Source organism: Petaurus breviceps, unplaced genomic scaffold (assembly GCF_028583685.1).
Source record: "Petaurus breviceps papuanus isolate PSGF00001 unplaced genomic scaffold, PetGlider_PUasm1.0 177, whole genome shotgun sequence".
NCBI lineage: Eukaryota > Metazoa > Chordata > Mammalia > Diprotodontia > Petauridae > Petaurus > Petaurus breviceps.
In genome coordinates, this window is record NW_027185776.1 from 1255376 (window position 1) to 1272214 (window position 16839).

A 16839-nucleotide genomic window follows, 5' to 3' on the forward strand; every position below is an offset into this window, starting at 1 on the left:
GGGGGGCTCAGCAGACAACAAGTTCTTTCTCTATTAAAGGTTTCCCGCAATGAGGTTATAGAGAGAATTCCTGCTTCAGATGGAGGTTAGGCTAAAAGATCTCTGAGATGTCCTCCATTTCTGTGAATTTGTGACTTGGGGGGGGGGAGGAGAGGAGACATCCAAGTATACTTGTTACAGTGCTGTCAGAAAGGTAGGATCAGTGTGGGTCTTTCCATGAGCTGAGTGTTAACTGGGGATGGCTAGGCCTAGAGTTAGGAATCATTGGTTGTGTGACCCTGGACAAGTCACTTAACTGTCAATACCAGGGCTAGAATATCAGAAGTGGCAGAACTGGTGCCATTGTTACAACAAATTCCATTGCTGGACTGCTTTATACCAATGAAACCAGAGATCTGTATGCACATACAAGCACAAATAAATGCTATATGACTTTTATTTTGTTTTATGAGACACTTAGTTGTTCAACTTAACGTTGTTTATCTCACATTGTAAGCTCTTACATGGAAGGATCTGGGTCTCTGTAATTCTCTTTTCGGGAAGTCCAATGCCAGGTCACTGCTAAGTATGGTGTTAGTGGTGATGGAGTTGAAGATCAGCTTCTCATTCTCTTCTTGGTTGGGATTAAGAGGGAGCTCCTTTCCTGAGTCCCCCTCAATCTTGGCCACCTGTTGAAACATGCTATTTACCCAAATGATTCATTTACTTATATTATTCTTTCTCTTCCTGTCCCCCTTTTTGAGGAATTGACAATGACTCATCACTGCTCTCCTAGCAAGTCATAGCTTCTCAACTTCACCTACAATGTCCCACCCACCACCAACTTCCTCTCGACTCCTTTCCCAATATTCTTCCATCTCATTTATCATTTCTCTTTTCTTATTTCATCCCAAGTCAGGATTTGTATGTTAGCCTGTCTGATTGGTTGTTTTCAACAAGTTGTTGTTCAGTTATTTCGATTGTGTCTCATTTGGGGTTTTCTTGGCAAAACAAAAAAGAAACAAAAAAAAAACTAGCTCATTTTTTACAGATGAGATATCTGAGATAAACAGGATTAAGTGACTTGAGCTTAATCACAGAGCTAGTAAGCGTCTGAGGCCACATTTTAACTCAGGAAGTCCTGACTCCAGGCCCAGAGCTCTATCCATTGTGCCACCTAGCTGCCCTAAGTAAGTGTATGAGACTTAATTCAGTCTCAAGTCTTCTCACTCCAGACCCAGAACCCCTTCTAGGCAAAGAGATAGTAGTAACTTTGTTTTGCTGAACAGATCCTTGAGGAAACTTGATTGCCCAGAGTGGAGCATGTGGATTCCCATCAGAAGCTAAATAAGAAGTGTTCTGGAGTATGATTAAGCAGTTCCTGCTGACAAGTTGAAATTTGATGACTGAAAAGAGGGAGGGAGGGTTGTCTTATTATGGAAGGTTTGTTTTCTATTTCCTTCCTTTCTGAGTCCCCATCTATCCCTGTATCTTTCAGGATGCCCAATAGAGAGGGACCTCACCTCAGTGGCTGGGGCTTTACCTTCAACTGCAATAGAGCTAAAGAGGTTTCTGAATTGATGTTTTCAAGTCCCATTGTCCCCTGACTAGTGAAAATGGGAGGCAGAGTAAATATTCTGGGGGCAATGCATGCAAATATCTTCAGACCCGCTAATGGTAGTGTTTCTAAGTGTCCCCAGTCCCTAGAATGACCCAGCCAGTCATAGTGAATATGACAACAAGCTATAGTTAGATTACCTGGTTCAGACTAATTAGTCTTTTTATAATCCCGGTATTTTTTGAGTTCCTTAATACAGGTCTTTTCCAGATAGTCCTTGGCCCGATTCACAGCACCTGGGCTTGACTCCCAATTCTTTTTGATCACTTCAGCTGCATTATCCTTTGGGATCCAGGCTGGTATTTCTTTGTTGAACTCAATGAATGGTTTGTCATCATAGGTGTAACTCCAGAATCCATTGGTGACACCATTCTGACAAAGTTCACAGCCATAACGTCCACTCAAGACATGTGAACCTGAAACACCCAAGCCCCAAGTATGGTGAGCCCCCTGGAGTATAGCAAAATGTGTTTCTAAATAATGATATATCCAGACATCCTAGTAAATGAATAGGGTTAAAAAAAAAAACACCCAGTTCTTTTCTTTGAGGCAGCTAAGACATGAAGAAACAGATAGGAAGCAAGTTTAAAAAGAGAAGGTTTTTTTAGGCTAATTCCTGACATCATTCTAAACCTCATTCCATCCATGTCCCTATTGTAAGAGTAGAAAGAAAAGAACAGCTGAGCAGAAGAATTGTTGGAGTTAGAGCTGGAAATGAATTTACCATTACCGTCCCACCCTGTTCATTTGCAGTTGAGGAAACTGAGACCCAGAAGAGTCCAGTGATTTTCCTGAGCTTTTTAGTGCAGCAGATAACAGAGCCAAGATTCTGCTCTAGATTCTCAGACTCAAATCCAGAACTCTTTCCATTCCAACAAGTTGCTATAACCTCTGACTAACCATTATGAGAACTAACTTGACCAGGTGTGGGTGCCTGCCATAGACAATGGAGAATTGTGGTTGAGTTTTGTGTGGTTAAGTGGAAAGAGCTCCAGCCTGGGGGATTGGATACCATGAGACCGGGCCTGGCTTTACCACTGACTGATCTGTATGAGATCAGTGGGTGAAAGATTTACAGATAGATGGTTTATTAAAGCCATCTAGGCTCCTGACTAATTGTTCTTCCCAATGTACCAGGATCATGATCACTTCCCTCTCTATAAAATGGGTGGATTAGATGATTTCTAAAGTGCTTTTCAGTTTTAACATTCTGTAAGTCTTAGAGTCAGGAGCATGTCAGGCAACAGTGTGGTACCTTGTATAAGAGACCCAAGTGGCCAGGGGAGTAAGGAGAGAGGAGAACTTACTTAAGCTGATGACTGAGAAGCAAGAATTGATCTATCCCCACTCCCTGTTTCACTGAGATCATTGTGTTGGGTAGAAGAGCAGGAAAGGGGAAGCAGAAAGAAGGCATTTTGGGGATGGTTCTCTCTCTGCCTCTCTGGATTCATTCTCCCCACCTTGAGGGCTATGGCCATTCATTGCTCCTCCCTTCACCCCCCCCCTTTTCTCCTTTTTCTCTCCTCCCTTTTTTAATCACCTTTTTCCCTTTGCCAGTTAGGCTGAAGGATGGAGGGGGTCCCCAAACCCTTTCCTAGGCATTGGGCCCCCAGGTCCCTACCCTCTATACTTATCCACTCACCACTGGTATTTTGCTTCAATTCCATGATTTTTTGCAGGTTCTCCCTTGCAAAATCTCCTCTTTGTTTCTGTGTCTGGCTCAACTTGTTCCAGTCTTCCTTCAAATTTTCCCATCCTTGTCCAGGTACTGCCTGCTGGCTATCACTATCATATTGGTAGACAAGCTCTCCATTGAAGTAGGCTTTGTTTGTGAAAAATGGTGTGGGTTGTGACCGCTCTACATCCTGGTATTTCAGAGAATCACACTCTGAGAAAAACCACAGAAAAATGAGTGAGACATTCATTTTAGTGCTGATCTCCCAAATAAAGTCTACTTATTGGGGGTGACAGGGAAGTGGTTTAGAAATGAGATTCTAATGTGTATTTTGGTTACCAGGACCAATAACTACCCATTGAGAATACTTTCTCCCACTTCTCCCCATTTCTATCTTTCTCTCAGACAGTAACTTTGACACCAAATGATTCCAGAACCGAGGTATTCTTCCCATGTTACATTTGGAATATGCCAAGGATTTCTGTCTGGATACTAATAATGAATGAATGAACTAGTAAATAAGCATGCTTTTATTAAATGCTTCATATTTACCAAGTACTCTTCTAAGTTCTGAGGATAGAAACAGAGAAAGAAGTTAGTCCCAGATCTCAGGGATCTCTCACCCTAAGTGGGGACAATACACAGTAAACAATATTGTTCAAAGGAAGATGTCTAAGATGACAAGAAAGGTCAAAACTTTGTTGTATGCAGACCAGTTGAAGGTGCCAGGGATGTATAACCTGGAGGAAAGAAGGAATTGATGTGGGTTTTGGTTTGAGGACCCATGATAACTGTCTCAAGAATGTGAAGGGCCATCTGTTAGAAGGACTGAATCTGTTGTGTGTCACTCTGCAGGAGGAGGATTAGTGTATTGAAGGCAGTTTTCAACTCAATATGAAGAAGAACGTGCTACATCTTTGATTTATCCTAAGATGGACTGCACTTCCCTCTGAAGTAGTGAGCTCCAGAAGTATTCAAGCAGAGACTGAATGACAATTTAATGGCATGTGGCAGAGGCATTCCTGTGTTGACCAGAAGCTTGCACTAGATTCTCTCTGAAGCCCCTCATTCTTTTCATGAAGAATCTGGGACTCTGTGAAGCTCCTATCCCTAAGGGCCCTGGCCCACCTCCCAGACCAGTGGTTCCATAATGTCTCTTCCCTGTTGTGGGTCTGAAGGACTGGGCCACCTCTGCTCCTACTGGAGGAGCAGTCTGGTCTCCATCTAGAAGAAAGGAGGCTTGAAGAAAGAAAAGAGAAGCAGGGGGTTTTGTGAGAGAGGAGCCACTTAACCTCTCAAGCTTCAGCTTTCTCACCTGTAAAGTGTAGATGGTAATATTGGGATAACTTGCTGCCCAGGGTTTTGAAGATAGTATGCTGTGGCACAAAGAGTCCTGCATTTAGAGCAACTGGGTTTGAATCCTGGCTTTGCTAATCAATACCTGGGTAACCTTGGGCAAACTATTTTAATTACCCAGACCTCAATTTCCTCCTCTGTGAAGTAAGGATTATATGATTTGCACACCTCCTTCAAGCTGCTGTAAGCAAACTTTTGCAAACTCTAAAAAATTATGTAGTATAAATGTACAGTGTTCTTAATGTACAAAGATAAGAACACCCAGGAATTGCTTTCTTGAGTCTGAGCCTCTTACTCTGATTGTGTCTCTGACAAGGTTACCAAGGGACAAGGAGCATAGGCTTTTCCCTCCTCTCCAAGGTTTCTAGTCCAGATGGTTCTATACATCATCTGCTTTTGCACATTCCTGAGCTTCACAGCAGTGCCTGAGAGAGATGGGAATAGGAGCTCTATGCCTTCCTCCCTCAAACTCCTCCCCACCCCCATCACATCTTTGTAGTTTCTGAGAGTTGGCACATTGGATGCTGGAACTTCTAGGTGACTCCTGACATTAAATCTTAGGGTCTACTCTCCTTTCCTCTTCCCCAATTCCACTCCCTGCCCACCAATATCACTTATAGCTACACCCATATCACACAGACTGTGCCTTCTGCATAGCCCTGGTGGAGATGCAGTGGCCTCTGAAGGGGCCCCAGCACTCTCCATGTCACTCTTGTTCTGCCTCAAAAGCAAGTTTTCCTGGTCCATAGCACCAATAGATTAAGTCTAATAGATGCTGGTCTATGATCTAGTATTTGGGGAATGCCATGGTGGCTTGGGAATCCTGCCACTTCTTTTCTCCTTTCAGTTCCATCTCTCCTTACTCTCTAGATTTCTCTTCTCTTTGTCTGTTTCCCAAACTGCTTCTCCTAGCACACTGAGTGCTACCCAAAACCATTTCAGGGACTGGCAACCAAGGTAAATGTTGATGGGAGAGTCCCATCCTGCCTCTGAGATACCTCTCTTTGTAGGGTCATAGATTTAGAGCTAGAGGGCATCTTAAACATTGTCTTGTCCAACCTCTTTACCCTGCCCCCATCCTCCCAAATTGGTCCATGGAGTTTAAATCACTTACCCAAGGTTCCACAGCTAATAAGGTAGAACTAGGATTATTAGAACCAATATTCTCTGGCTCTAAATCGAATTATTTCCTCTCTACTCTCTGATTTCACTCCACCTCTCACCTCCCAAACCAGATGTGTCTTTCGCATTTGCTCTACTCACGATTTCCTTGTTCATGACGCCTATGGCCAAGCACTGTGGTCCCTGAGAACAAGATCAGAAAGAATACAGTGACCAGGGGCCCCATCATTCCAAATTCACAGATGTATTTCAGTTCAGAAAGCGGATGTGATTCAGCTGAAATCCGCTGGATGCTGTGACAGCGTTCTCTTCTGCTGTATTATATGCTGTAGAGCCCTCCTCAGGAGATGACAGTCCAATGGCCAATGAGAGTCTCAATGTGAAATCCACCCCCTGAATACCAGAAACAAAACAAACCGAACCTGAAATTCCAGAAAGAGCATCAACAGGATGTGTCCCAAGAGCAGTTATGAAAAAGACCTTGGGGTTTTAGTGGACGGCAAACTCAGGGTGAGCCAATGAAGCTGGTTGCAATAACCAAAGCAAATCTAGTGCAACGTTGTGCTTCCTGAATATAAATATGGGGTCTCGAGGAAAGAGCTTAAAGTGGGATCATTCTTCTACATTCTGCCCTTTTCAGACCACATGTGGAATACTCTTTTGAATTCTAAAGACACACTTTAGGAGGGGCAGTGGCAAGCTGGAATGCTTCTAGAGGAGGGGAACCAAGATAGTGAGCAGATTAGGAACCAGCAAGATCAATTGAAGGAACAGGCAATTAGATTCAGGTAGATTACACTGTCTTCGAATACCTAAAGTGTTTTGACACAGAACAGACAATAGATTTGATCTTTGTGGCAACAGAGGGCAGAAGTAGGACCAGAGGATGCAGACATAATGGGGAGCACATTTCAGATGTAATTTCCTACCAAAGAGAGCTCTGCAGAAATTGAATGAACTGCTTCAGCGACAATGAGTTCTCTCTCTATTAAAGGCCTTCCAAGAAGAGGCTGTAAAGATGAATTCATACTTCAGATCTGGGATAGACTAGAAGACCTCTGAGGTCTCCAGAATCTCTGAGAATCTGTGACTCTGGGAACAAAGCATTCAAACACACTTGCTCTAGTGTTTTGGGGAAGGTGCATAGGTGTGGCCATAGCCAGGGCGAAATACGGATTGGAAAATGACTAGTCTTAAGAGTTAGGCCCAGGTATAAACTGGAAATTTATCAGTGGTCTGTGTGTCCCAATCTAAGATGACAAGAAATCATGTGTTAAGTTGTGTTTGTGTTTTGAGTGGTTTTGGTGAGTGTCAATGCAGGGAATGGAGAGCAGCAGTGACCAGAACCCTTTAATTCCTTGGTCATCAACTTGCTGACTTCCCCAAGGGAGTTAAATTAATTGGCTCCTTCCTGTTTGGGAGATTTTAAAATCAATTATTTGTGGCTTTTGTGGATGGATAAAAATTCAGGGTTCTGATTATAAATGACTAAACTTTAACTCCTCAATGAAAAATTCCTATTCATTCAAGGCCCTAAAACTTTTCCTTTTGATGAACTGACTAACCAAAGGTACCCCAAATAGAAAGAGGCTGAACCAAATGGCTCCCTATTTGGACAACTGGGGAGGTGATTCCTGGTGCCTTGCTTGGATGATACAAGCTGTTAAAATTCAAATTCCACTGGTCCAATTATGAGTGACTAACTCTGAATCCCCTCACATGACCACTTTCATAACATTGATAACCATCATTCTTAACTGAGGAGTATTAGCTTTACCTTGAAGAAATAGCCAGTGACTCCAAGAAGTTGGAATGCTGTTTTAGGTCTAAGAAGCTTCCTTGTTCTAACAGTCTAGTCTTGGCCCAGACTGTAAACGATTAAGAAGAGTTAAGGTAGCTAGATGGTACCATGGAAAGAGCGTTGGGCTGGGAACCAGGAAGACTTGTCTTCTGGATTCAGCTCTGGTCTCAGACTTTTACTCTGCATGACCCTGGGCAAGTCACTTATCCCTGTTTGCCTCAGCTTCCTCATCTGTAAAATGAGCTGGAGAAAGAAATGGCAAACCACTCCAGTATCTTGGCTAAAATAACCCAAATAGAATCATGAAGAGTTGGACACAACTGAACAATGAAAGTCTGACATTAAAATGGTGAGCCCCTTAGAGGTGATGTGGTGTGGACAAAAGCCTGGCTAAGGAATGGTGAGCATCTCTGGCCTGGAAACAGAACAGGTAAACCTTTCATCCCAGTCAACAGTTCGGTTGGCTTATGAGTGGCTTCTGTGCTTCTGTCAAGAGAGGGGTACCACCTCTCAAAAAGCAAACAAATCAAATCTATTTGATTCAAAGGGCAAAACATCAGGCTTCAAAGCCTAAAAACTTTTTCTTGGTGAAAACCGACTGAACCCAGAGTGGAAAGAAGCTAAACTAATCGACTTCTTTATGTTTGGAAGATTTGGAAATCAATTTTTTGTGGCCCGTGTGGTTGGATCCCTGAGAGCTAACACCGGAATTCCGGTGTTCCGATCCTAAAGGCCAGCTCTTCCTCTTATCCCATGGAAACTCCCAGGTCCTCACGAGAGTCCAAGGTCCTCAAAGTTCTTATTTTTAATTAATTTGCTGGCTGACTAAAAGTTTCCAAATTAGAAAAAGTTTAAACCACTTGGCTCCTTATTTGAAGGACTGGGTAATCAACTTGTGGTACTTTGCATGAGTACCACAGTAGGGTAAAACTCAAATTCAGATGCTCCTACACATTCTCACAAGATGATTTTATACACACACACAACCACACACCTGCATTCCCACACATGAAGCAGTGACATGTAGGGTATAGACTTGTAGTCAGGAAATCTAAATCTGAATTGCTTATATTCCAGAATATTCATGTACCATAATTTTATTAGCAATTTAATAGGCATCTGCCTTATTTATAGATCTTTGCTACAATATAAAGTGTTGCTTTCTGTGTATTTGAGACCTTTCTTTCTGTCTTTGACCTTTGTGGGGAGCTTCATGGTTCAAAGGAACGGTTTGTTCTATCCCACTTGATCCATAAATTGCTAACCAGCGCTGAGACTGGGACCCATGGCAGCTCCCCCAATAACCCAATGAGCATGGTACTCTGATTCAGAACTCTAAGGCAAGGGCCAAGGGCCAATCCCATGCCTCTACAGTAAGGAACTCTTTCTTCCCCGTTAGATCCAAGAATGCTGACCTAGCCTGGGACTAAGGCCTTTGTTATTCACACAGGGCCTGAACTGGGTGTTTAAATAATGGGAAATGAGGCAGCTAGTTGGTGCAGTGAACAGAGCACCAGCCCTGGAGTCAGGAGGACCTGAGTTCAAATCCAGACTCAGACACTTAACACTTACTAGCCATGTGACCTTGGGCAAGTCACTTAACCCCAAATGCCCCTCCAAAAAGAAAAAACAAAACAATGGGAAATGCTTCTTCCTCCTGTCCAAGGCAAAGACAGTGCCCTCTAGGTAATTCAAATGAATTGAGAAAGGGTTCATACCTAAAAGCATGACTGTATATACTCTATCTCTATATATCCATATATATATACTGTATAGGGTACAGTATGGGATATACTTATGAATCCATATATATACACACATATGTATGTGCCAATAGATAGATAAATTCTGTACCCTAAGTTCATCACTACTATGTCATGTATAGTATTTTTAATCATCAGGCCTCTGGAATGATAATGATGATTATGTTAATCATAGTTCTTAAGAGTTTTCAACGTTGTTTGTTTTTATAGTTTGTCATCATTGTGTAAACTATTCTCTTGGTGTTGTTCATTTTATTCTTCATGCATTTAAAAAAGTCCCGAAATTTTTAAATTTTAATTATGATGATGTACTAATTGTTCTTTTGGTTCTGCTTGCTTCACTCTATGTCAGTTCATATAAATCTTTCCATATTTTTTTGAAATATCTATTTCCTCATATCTTACAGAACAATAGAACTTCATCAGATTTACATGCCACAATTTATTTAGCCATTCCTCAATCAAGGGACATCCTCCTAGTTTCCAGTTTTTGGCCACCACAAAAAGAACTGACATTACACACATACACACACACATATGTGTTTGTATGTATATGTGTCTATATACATAACATAGTATTGTATATTACATTATATAATTATATATACACACACTTTTTTTACATATGGAACACTTTCCTCTTTTTTTGATCTCTTTTGGACATAGGCCTAGAAGTCAAATACCCAGATACCTGGGTCAAAGCTCATGTACTATTTGTTCATTTTTGGCCTAAAATACCAAATTGCTTTCCAGAATTGTTGTACCCATTCATATGTTCACCAGCAATGCATCAGTGTGCTTCTTTTCCCATAGCCCTTCCAACATTTATCATTTTCTTTATTTTTCTTATCTTTGTCACTCCAGTGAGTATAAGATTTACTTTGAATTTTTCTAATTAATAGTGATTTGCAGCATTTTTTTTATGACTATGGATAGCTCAGTTTCTTCCCTTCAGAATTATTTGTTCATATCCATAGATCATTTATCAATTGGGAAATGATCCTTTTTGCTTTTAAATATGAACCACTTTCTTATATATCTTAGAAATGAGACCTTTATCAGGGAAATTTTCTGAAAAGTTTTTTTTCCCCAACTTGTTTCTTTTCTAAGATTGCCTTGTTTAGATTTGTCTGTATAAAACCTTTTCAATTTTATATAATTAAAATGATCATTTTGTCTTTTGCAATCCTTTCAATTCCTTGTTTGGTCACAGACTTCTCTCCTATACATTGATCTAATAGGAAAGTTTTCCATTTTTCTCTAATATGCATGTGATGTGACCTTGTCTATTTAGGTCACATATCCATTTGGAGTTATCTTTGTATATATGTATACAGTGTTGGTGCAAATCTAATTTCTTCCATTCTGTTCTCTCGTTTTCTAGTTTGCTATTTATTTCTAAAGAAAAAATTGCTACAAATATTTTTGTGCACTTGGATCCTTTCCCTTTGTGTTTGCCCTCCTTGAATCACATGCCAGCTGGTAGTTTGGCTGCTGGAAAGAATTTCAAGTTGGAAATGTTAAACAGGCAATGGGTGGTCCGGAAGTGGAACTCAGTAGCAAATCAGGGAGTCATCTGCATAGATATTGTAGTTGCAGCCTTGGGAGGTGAGATGCCCTTGAGCAGAAATTCACCATTGGTTGTATCATGGACCCCTTTGGAAGTCTGGTGAAGCCTATGACCCCTCCCCCCACTCTTTATAATAAGATTTGTTGCCTACCTTCCTCATTGAAGAAAATGCTAAATTTCAGTTAAAGGTTAATGAAAAATCTAATTTTTTCCTACCCAAGTTCATGGAGTCCCTGAAATTCATCCAAAATTCCTTGGGGGTCCACAGACCTAAAGAGAGAAGAGGACAAGGTCCAAGACTGAATTTTGGGGAGGGATCTCATCCATGGATTGAGGGTAGGACACACATGATGATCCAGTAAAGGTGACTAAAGAGCAGCCAATATGTGGGTAGGAGAAGGAACAAGAGGAAATAATATTAGAAAGCTTCTCCTAACATACCTGGACATTTATTCACCTAAAGAATGGTTTTCTATACAAAGGACGACTGAACTTTCACAGTAACACGTGATGGGACATATCACAAAATAAAGACTTTCATTCCATGGAGGATGGAATTTTTTGGCATAAAAATTTGTACCTACCTCTCCATAAAAACAAATAGCAAATGTTCCCTCACTGTGTTTCCTAGCCTCTCTAGCATTAGATAGGAGCCTGTTTTGTATGCCCCCTAGTCCTGAATATGACAGAATGCCAAGTGTATAGAGTACTTCCTGGGTTCACATCCAACCTTAGATACTAGCTGTGTGACCCTAGGCAAGTCACTTATCCCTGTTTGCCTCAGTTTCCTCATCTGTAAAATGAGCTGGAGAAGGAAATGGAAGTATCATTGCCAAGAAAACCCCAAAGCTAATGCTTAGCATTTATATAGTGCTTTAAGGTTTGCAGAGTGATTTCCATATGCTATCTCATTTGATACTCATAATAACCTTGTAAAAAAGGGGATATTATCATCCCTATTTTATAGATTGTAAAGCCATGCACAAGCAGCTTTCCAGAGGACTGCTGCTGCGAACAGCTTTTAAGATTCTGATTACATAGTATATATAGTGATCTCTCTATTTATTCAATAACAAATCAAAACAAAACATTCACAGAAAATCAAAATCCAGCATTCATAATGTTACAACTTATCACAGAAAATCAAAACACAGAATTCATCATGTCACAACTCAACAACTTATCACTAAAATGGCCACATATTTTTCACCAAAGTGGTCACATAGTTTTCAACAAAGTACATTCATTTAGTCAGTCACAAAATCCTTAATTAAATCACAAAGTACAAAAGTCAAAGTTCTCCACCCCTAGGTCACAGTAAATCATAATCTTCTCAGTCTCAGTACACAGTATCTAAGTAAAAACTTCTTTCAGCTTGATTCAAGGCTGGCTCTCAGCTTCCATGGTTCCTCTTCCATGGTTCCAGCTCCAACTGTCACCTGGGTTCAAAGGCAGGCAGCTCTCAATTCCTTGTTCAGTTCTTCATCCAGTTCCCATTCCATATTGAAGTTCACAGTATCTAGTCCACCTCAAGTCCTTCACAGTTCCTGTTTCTGGGAAGACAAAGCTTGACAGAGCAACAGTAATATTCATACCCATTGCTGGTACCATCATCAATTCACTATCTGCCTCTGAAATCAACTCAGACCCACAAATAAGGTCCAAGAGGTCAGCACAAATCATCAGTAAAAGTCCCTCCTCCAGGACTTCTGTAAACATACAACCAGAAAATCCTCTTTCAGGGCTTCCAGTAAGGACCCAGGGCTTCTGTACAAAGTATCACAAACAAACATCAACACAGACAGGACAGACAAATGGAGTGCCGGGACACCACAAGTTTTCTCTTTCTTGACTCTGCCACCCCAAAAGTCCTCTTCTCGGTTCTGCTGTCTCTAACCTGGGCCTCTCCTTATATATGGTCATTAGCTCCTCCCCTTTCTGTTGTAGAAGTTCATGAGTTGTAGGGTTCACAAGTTGTGGGGTTCACACATTCTGTTTCTTAACAGACTTGATACAAGGCTGAAAAGAAACTTGAACTGAAACAAGGTGTTAATATAATAGCTGAAACAAGGTGTGAACTACTTCTGTGCTTGCCATTACACAGATAAGGAAGAAGAGATTGGGAAAGGTTAAATTACATACCCAGGGTCACATAGCTAGGGTCTGGGGCAGCATTTGAACTAAAGTTTTCCTTGTTTCAAGTCCTATACTTGATACATCTCACTACCTCACCACCCCCAAATGAAAGCTAATGCTGAGGAATTGGAAAAATTGCTAGTGGGGGAAATATTGAGGAATTGGGAGGCCTTCACATAAACCTCCAGTAAGAATTTCAAAAGGGCTGGAGGCAGGTATTCTGGAGGGTGGACCCTCTGCTTGCCTCTAAGTATTCCCACTCACAGTCAGTGCCCTACTGTTCTGCTTCTGCAATACTTGGGTGTGTCTGCTCAAAGTTCCCATCATTCTATCTTCCCCTCCCATGTAGCTTCCTTCCTTTGTTCCTGAGTACCGAAATTACCTCTTCCCTCTGTCTTCTCACCCCTATTGCTCCTGAATTCCCACCCTTCCCCACTTTGATCAAACAGCCCTACTGTGTCTCCCCTTGTGACCACTCACACCTAAGTCTTTGCCCCACTCTTTGGCTAGCACCAAACGTGTTTATTTTTTAGTTATGTTTTCTTTGAGTATCAGTGTGGCTCAGTAGACAGAGGTTTGATATTAGAATCAGAAAGATAGGGTAACACCCTTCTGCAGCATGCCTTAGGCAAGTCATTTAACATTCAATACCCAAACAAGTCTAGGATACCAGAAGTTGCAAGATCAGTTGTGTTGTTACCAGGAATTTCCTTGTTGGAACTATCCTAAACCAATGAAATCTGGACACCACCACCCCAAATGCTCTATGACCTTTTTTTTATATTGACATTTACTTGTTCAGGTTAATGTTGTTTGTCTCTCTTGTAGACTCTGAAAGGGTAGGCTCTAGGATTATGTAATCCTCTCTGGTGGACACTGAATGATAAGTAACAATATGGTAGTTGTGATAGTAACAGAGACCTTCACAGCTTCTCATTCTCATCCTGGCTGGGAGTATCATGGATTTACATTTCTAAGTCTCCCTCAATCTCTGTCATCAATTGAAACATGGAACTCTTGTGGCTACTCACTCAAGCAATTCATCTATTCAAAGATCTTTCTGTTTCCCTATTATCTGACAAGTTTCCAGTGACTCTTCATTGTTCTCCACAGAGGGTCCCCACTTTTCAGTTTCAGTTCCAGGGTCCCATCCATTTGCCACCACCTTCCTCCTTTCGTAATACTATCCCATGTTACAATTCTCCTTTCTCATTTCATCCCAAGCCAAGATCTATATAGTTTCCTATTAAAAATTATTATCTCCAATGAGATGATTCCCCAACTTTCCCTCCTCTGCACTGACACCTCCCCCCCATCCCACTTTCTAAATGTTAGTATTAATTTGTCAGCAGTATTTATTGAGCCCCTACCAGAACAAACACTCTTCTGTATGCTGTGGTGAATACAGAGGAAGTTAAAGATCTAAGTCCCTATCCTCAAACTTGGGAAACATTTAGAAGAATGTATTTCTAAATCAAGTGGTCCTGACCATCAAAATGAAAAGAGACTTCAGAAAAGAGAGTTAAGGTGAGATTTGAAATGGGTCATGAAAGATGAGAAGGCTTTAGGCAAGTAGAAGGACAGAGTGAGGACCTTCCAGGGGTGAGAAATAACATGAATCAAAGAGGTAAAGAAACACATATTTGTTAAGGATCTATTATGTGCTAAATGCTTGTTATGAAATTTCATCTTCACACCAACTCTGGAAGTTAGATGCTATAATTATCCCCATTTTGGAGGTGAGCAAAATGAAGCAAACATGATGAAGTTATTTCTTCTGCTAGTTGATGTGTGAAACCAGATCAGACACGGGTCGTCCTCACCCCAGGGCCAGTACTCTGTCCACTGTTTCACCAACTTGACTTTAGGAACAGAGATAAGAATAACTGTTTGGGTATATAGGACAATGAGGAAATTGATTGTCTACATGGGAATAAGTGTGTTTCCATGAGAAGCTAGAGATGCCCCGTGGTCAGGAATGGGGTAGAGGGGTTTCTGTTGAAAAGCTGATATTTGATGAAGAGAGAGAGAGATGTAGTTAGATAGGGGAGGGTTGAGTCTTTTTATGGAAGTTTTGTTCTGTATTCATTTCCTCATCCTGTCTCTCTGGGCCACCATCTTTCCCTGTATCCCAACAATGCCTGAGAGGCACCCCACCTCAAGCACTGGGAGTATTTGAAATCACTTCAAATAGAGCCAAAGAGGGCTTATAAGCAATTTGAATTTACATCTTTGAGTCATTTTGGCTATGGGATGGAGAGGAAATAGCCTGAGGCCAACGGAGACTTGAAAATACAAGCCTTCTTCAGCTCCTCTACTGCACACATCTCCATGTGTCCCCAGCTCCTAAGATGGAATCCATCCCTCCATCCAGTCATGGTGAGCAAGGAGACAAGATACGGACATTGCCTGGCTCATCCTTGTAAAAATTTCAGCACTTTAGGTATCTGCCGAGTTTCCTCCAGATAAGCCTTGGCCCTACCCACAGCATGTGGGTCTGTCTCCCACCTTTGCCTGATCAGGTCACCTGGAGGATCCAGGGGGATCCACACTGGTATTTCTTTGTTGAACTTAATCAATATATCTATAACTCCAGAATCTCTTGGTGACTCCATCTGAGCTTTACAGTCAAAAAGTGACTTCTTCCTACTTCATTGGGAGCATTGTGGCTCAAAGCTATGGGTAGAATACCCTCCCACCACCACCCCCAACCCAGTAGGATGAGTTTTCTGGAATAGAGCAAAATATGGTTTCAAATACTAATTGATTTGATGAGTATATCTATTTATTCTTAGTTCTGGAATATATCCAGGTGCCCTACTTAGAGATAAGAGTTGTTCCCCCCAAAAAAATGCCTGATCTTTTCCTTTTGTCAATTAAGGCATAATGAGTCATTCAGGAAGCAACTTTCAAAAAGAGAGTAGTTCTGTTTAGGCTACTTCCTTGTGTCAATCTGAATCTCATGCCATCCATGTCGGAGGATAGCACAAAGCGCAATGGAGCAGAAGAATTATTGAAGTTAGAGCAAGAAATGACCTTAGCATTATCTATCCCAACTTGCCCATTTACACATGAAAAAACTGATTCTCTTGAGCTTCTTAAGATAGTAAATAACGGAGGTCCCATTCTATCCTAGGCCCTCTGAATCAAATCCAGAATTCTGCATTGCAGCAGGTCACCTCACCTTGTGATTTCTATCATAAGAGCTAGCCTGACCCAGTCTAATATTGACTGATGTTGAGAGTAGAGACAGCACTGGGCTGGGTGTCCATAGACCAGGACTCCAGGCCTGGATTGATGACTAATTGATCTATATGAGATCATTAGATCAAAAATTTAGAGTTAGACGCACTATTCGAGAACATCTGGTTCATTCCTTTCATTGTACGGGTGAAGAAACAGAGGCCCTAAGTGGTTATTGACATGCCTAAGGTCTGCTCTTCCCACTGTGCCATGATCTCAGACAAGTCATCTCCTTCCTGTGTAAAGCAGCTGAGTTAGATGACTTCTAAGGTACTTTTCACATTTCTGTTCTCTGACTCTTAGAATCAGGAGCATATCAGGAAACAGTGAGGTACCTCATATAGTGGGGAATGGAGGAGACTTACCTTAGCTGATAACTGAGACTTCCTACTTCATTGGGAGCATTGTGCCAGGTGGGATAGCAGAAAAGAGGAAATAGGAAGGTGTCTGGTAGAGGAAGGAGGTGGGTCTATGAGTTAGCAATGGCTCTGCCCATCCCTGGATTTGTTCTCACCCCTTTGAAGGCAGTACCCAGTCATTGCCTTTCCCCTTTCTCCTTTTAATCGTCTTGTTATC

General features: G+C 41.4%; 1 protein-coding gene across 1 annotated transcript; it reads right to left on the reverse strand.

Moving 5' to 3' along the window:
- Positions 1-418: 418 nt before the first annotated feature.
- On the reverse strand, positions 419-6081 carry LOC138159677 (zinc-alpha-2-glycoprotein-like). Its single transcript, XM_069085987.1, has 4 exons — positions 5892-6081; positions 3240-3485; positions 1738-2013; positions 419-668 (listed from the first exon to the last, which is right to left on the reverse strand). The coding sequence occupies exons 1-3, from the start codon at positions 5977-5979 to the stop codon at positions 1748-1750; spliced, it is 600 nt and encodes a 199-aa protein (XP_068942088.1). The 5' UTR covers positions 5980-6081; the 3' UTR covers positions 419-668; positions 1738-1747.
- Between the last annotated feature and the right edge of the window lie 10758 nt (positions 6082-16839).

Coding starts and splice junctions, on each gene's coding strand:
- LOC138159677 (XM_069085987.1), bottom strand. CDS start 5,979: ATGATGGGGCCCCTGGTCACTGTATTCTTTCTGATCTTGTTCTCAGGG. Junction 3,486..5,891: donor GCGTCATGAACAAGGAAATC/GTGAGTAGAGCA, acceptor GGTTTTTCTCAG/AGTGTGATTCTCTGAAATAC. Junction 2,014..3,239: donor ATTGAAGCAAAATACCAGTG/GTGAGTGGATAA, acceptor TGGGTGTTTCAG/GTTCACATGTCTTGAGTGGA.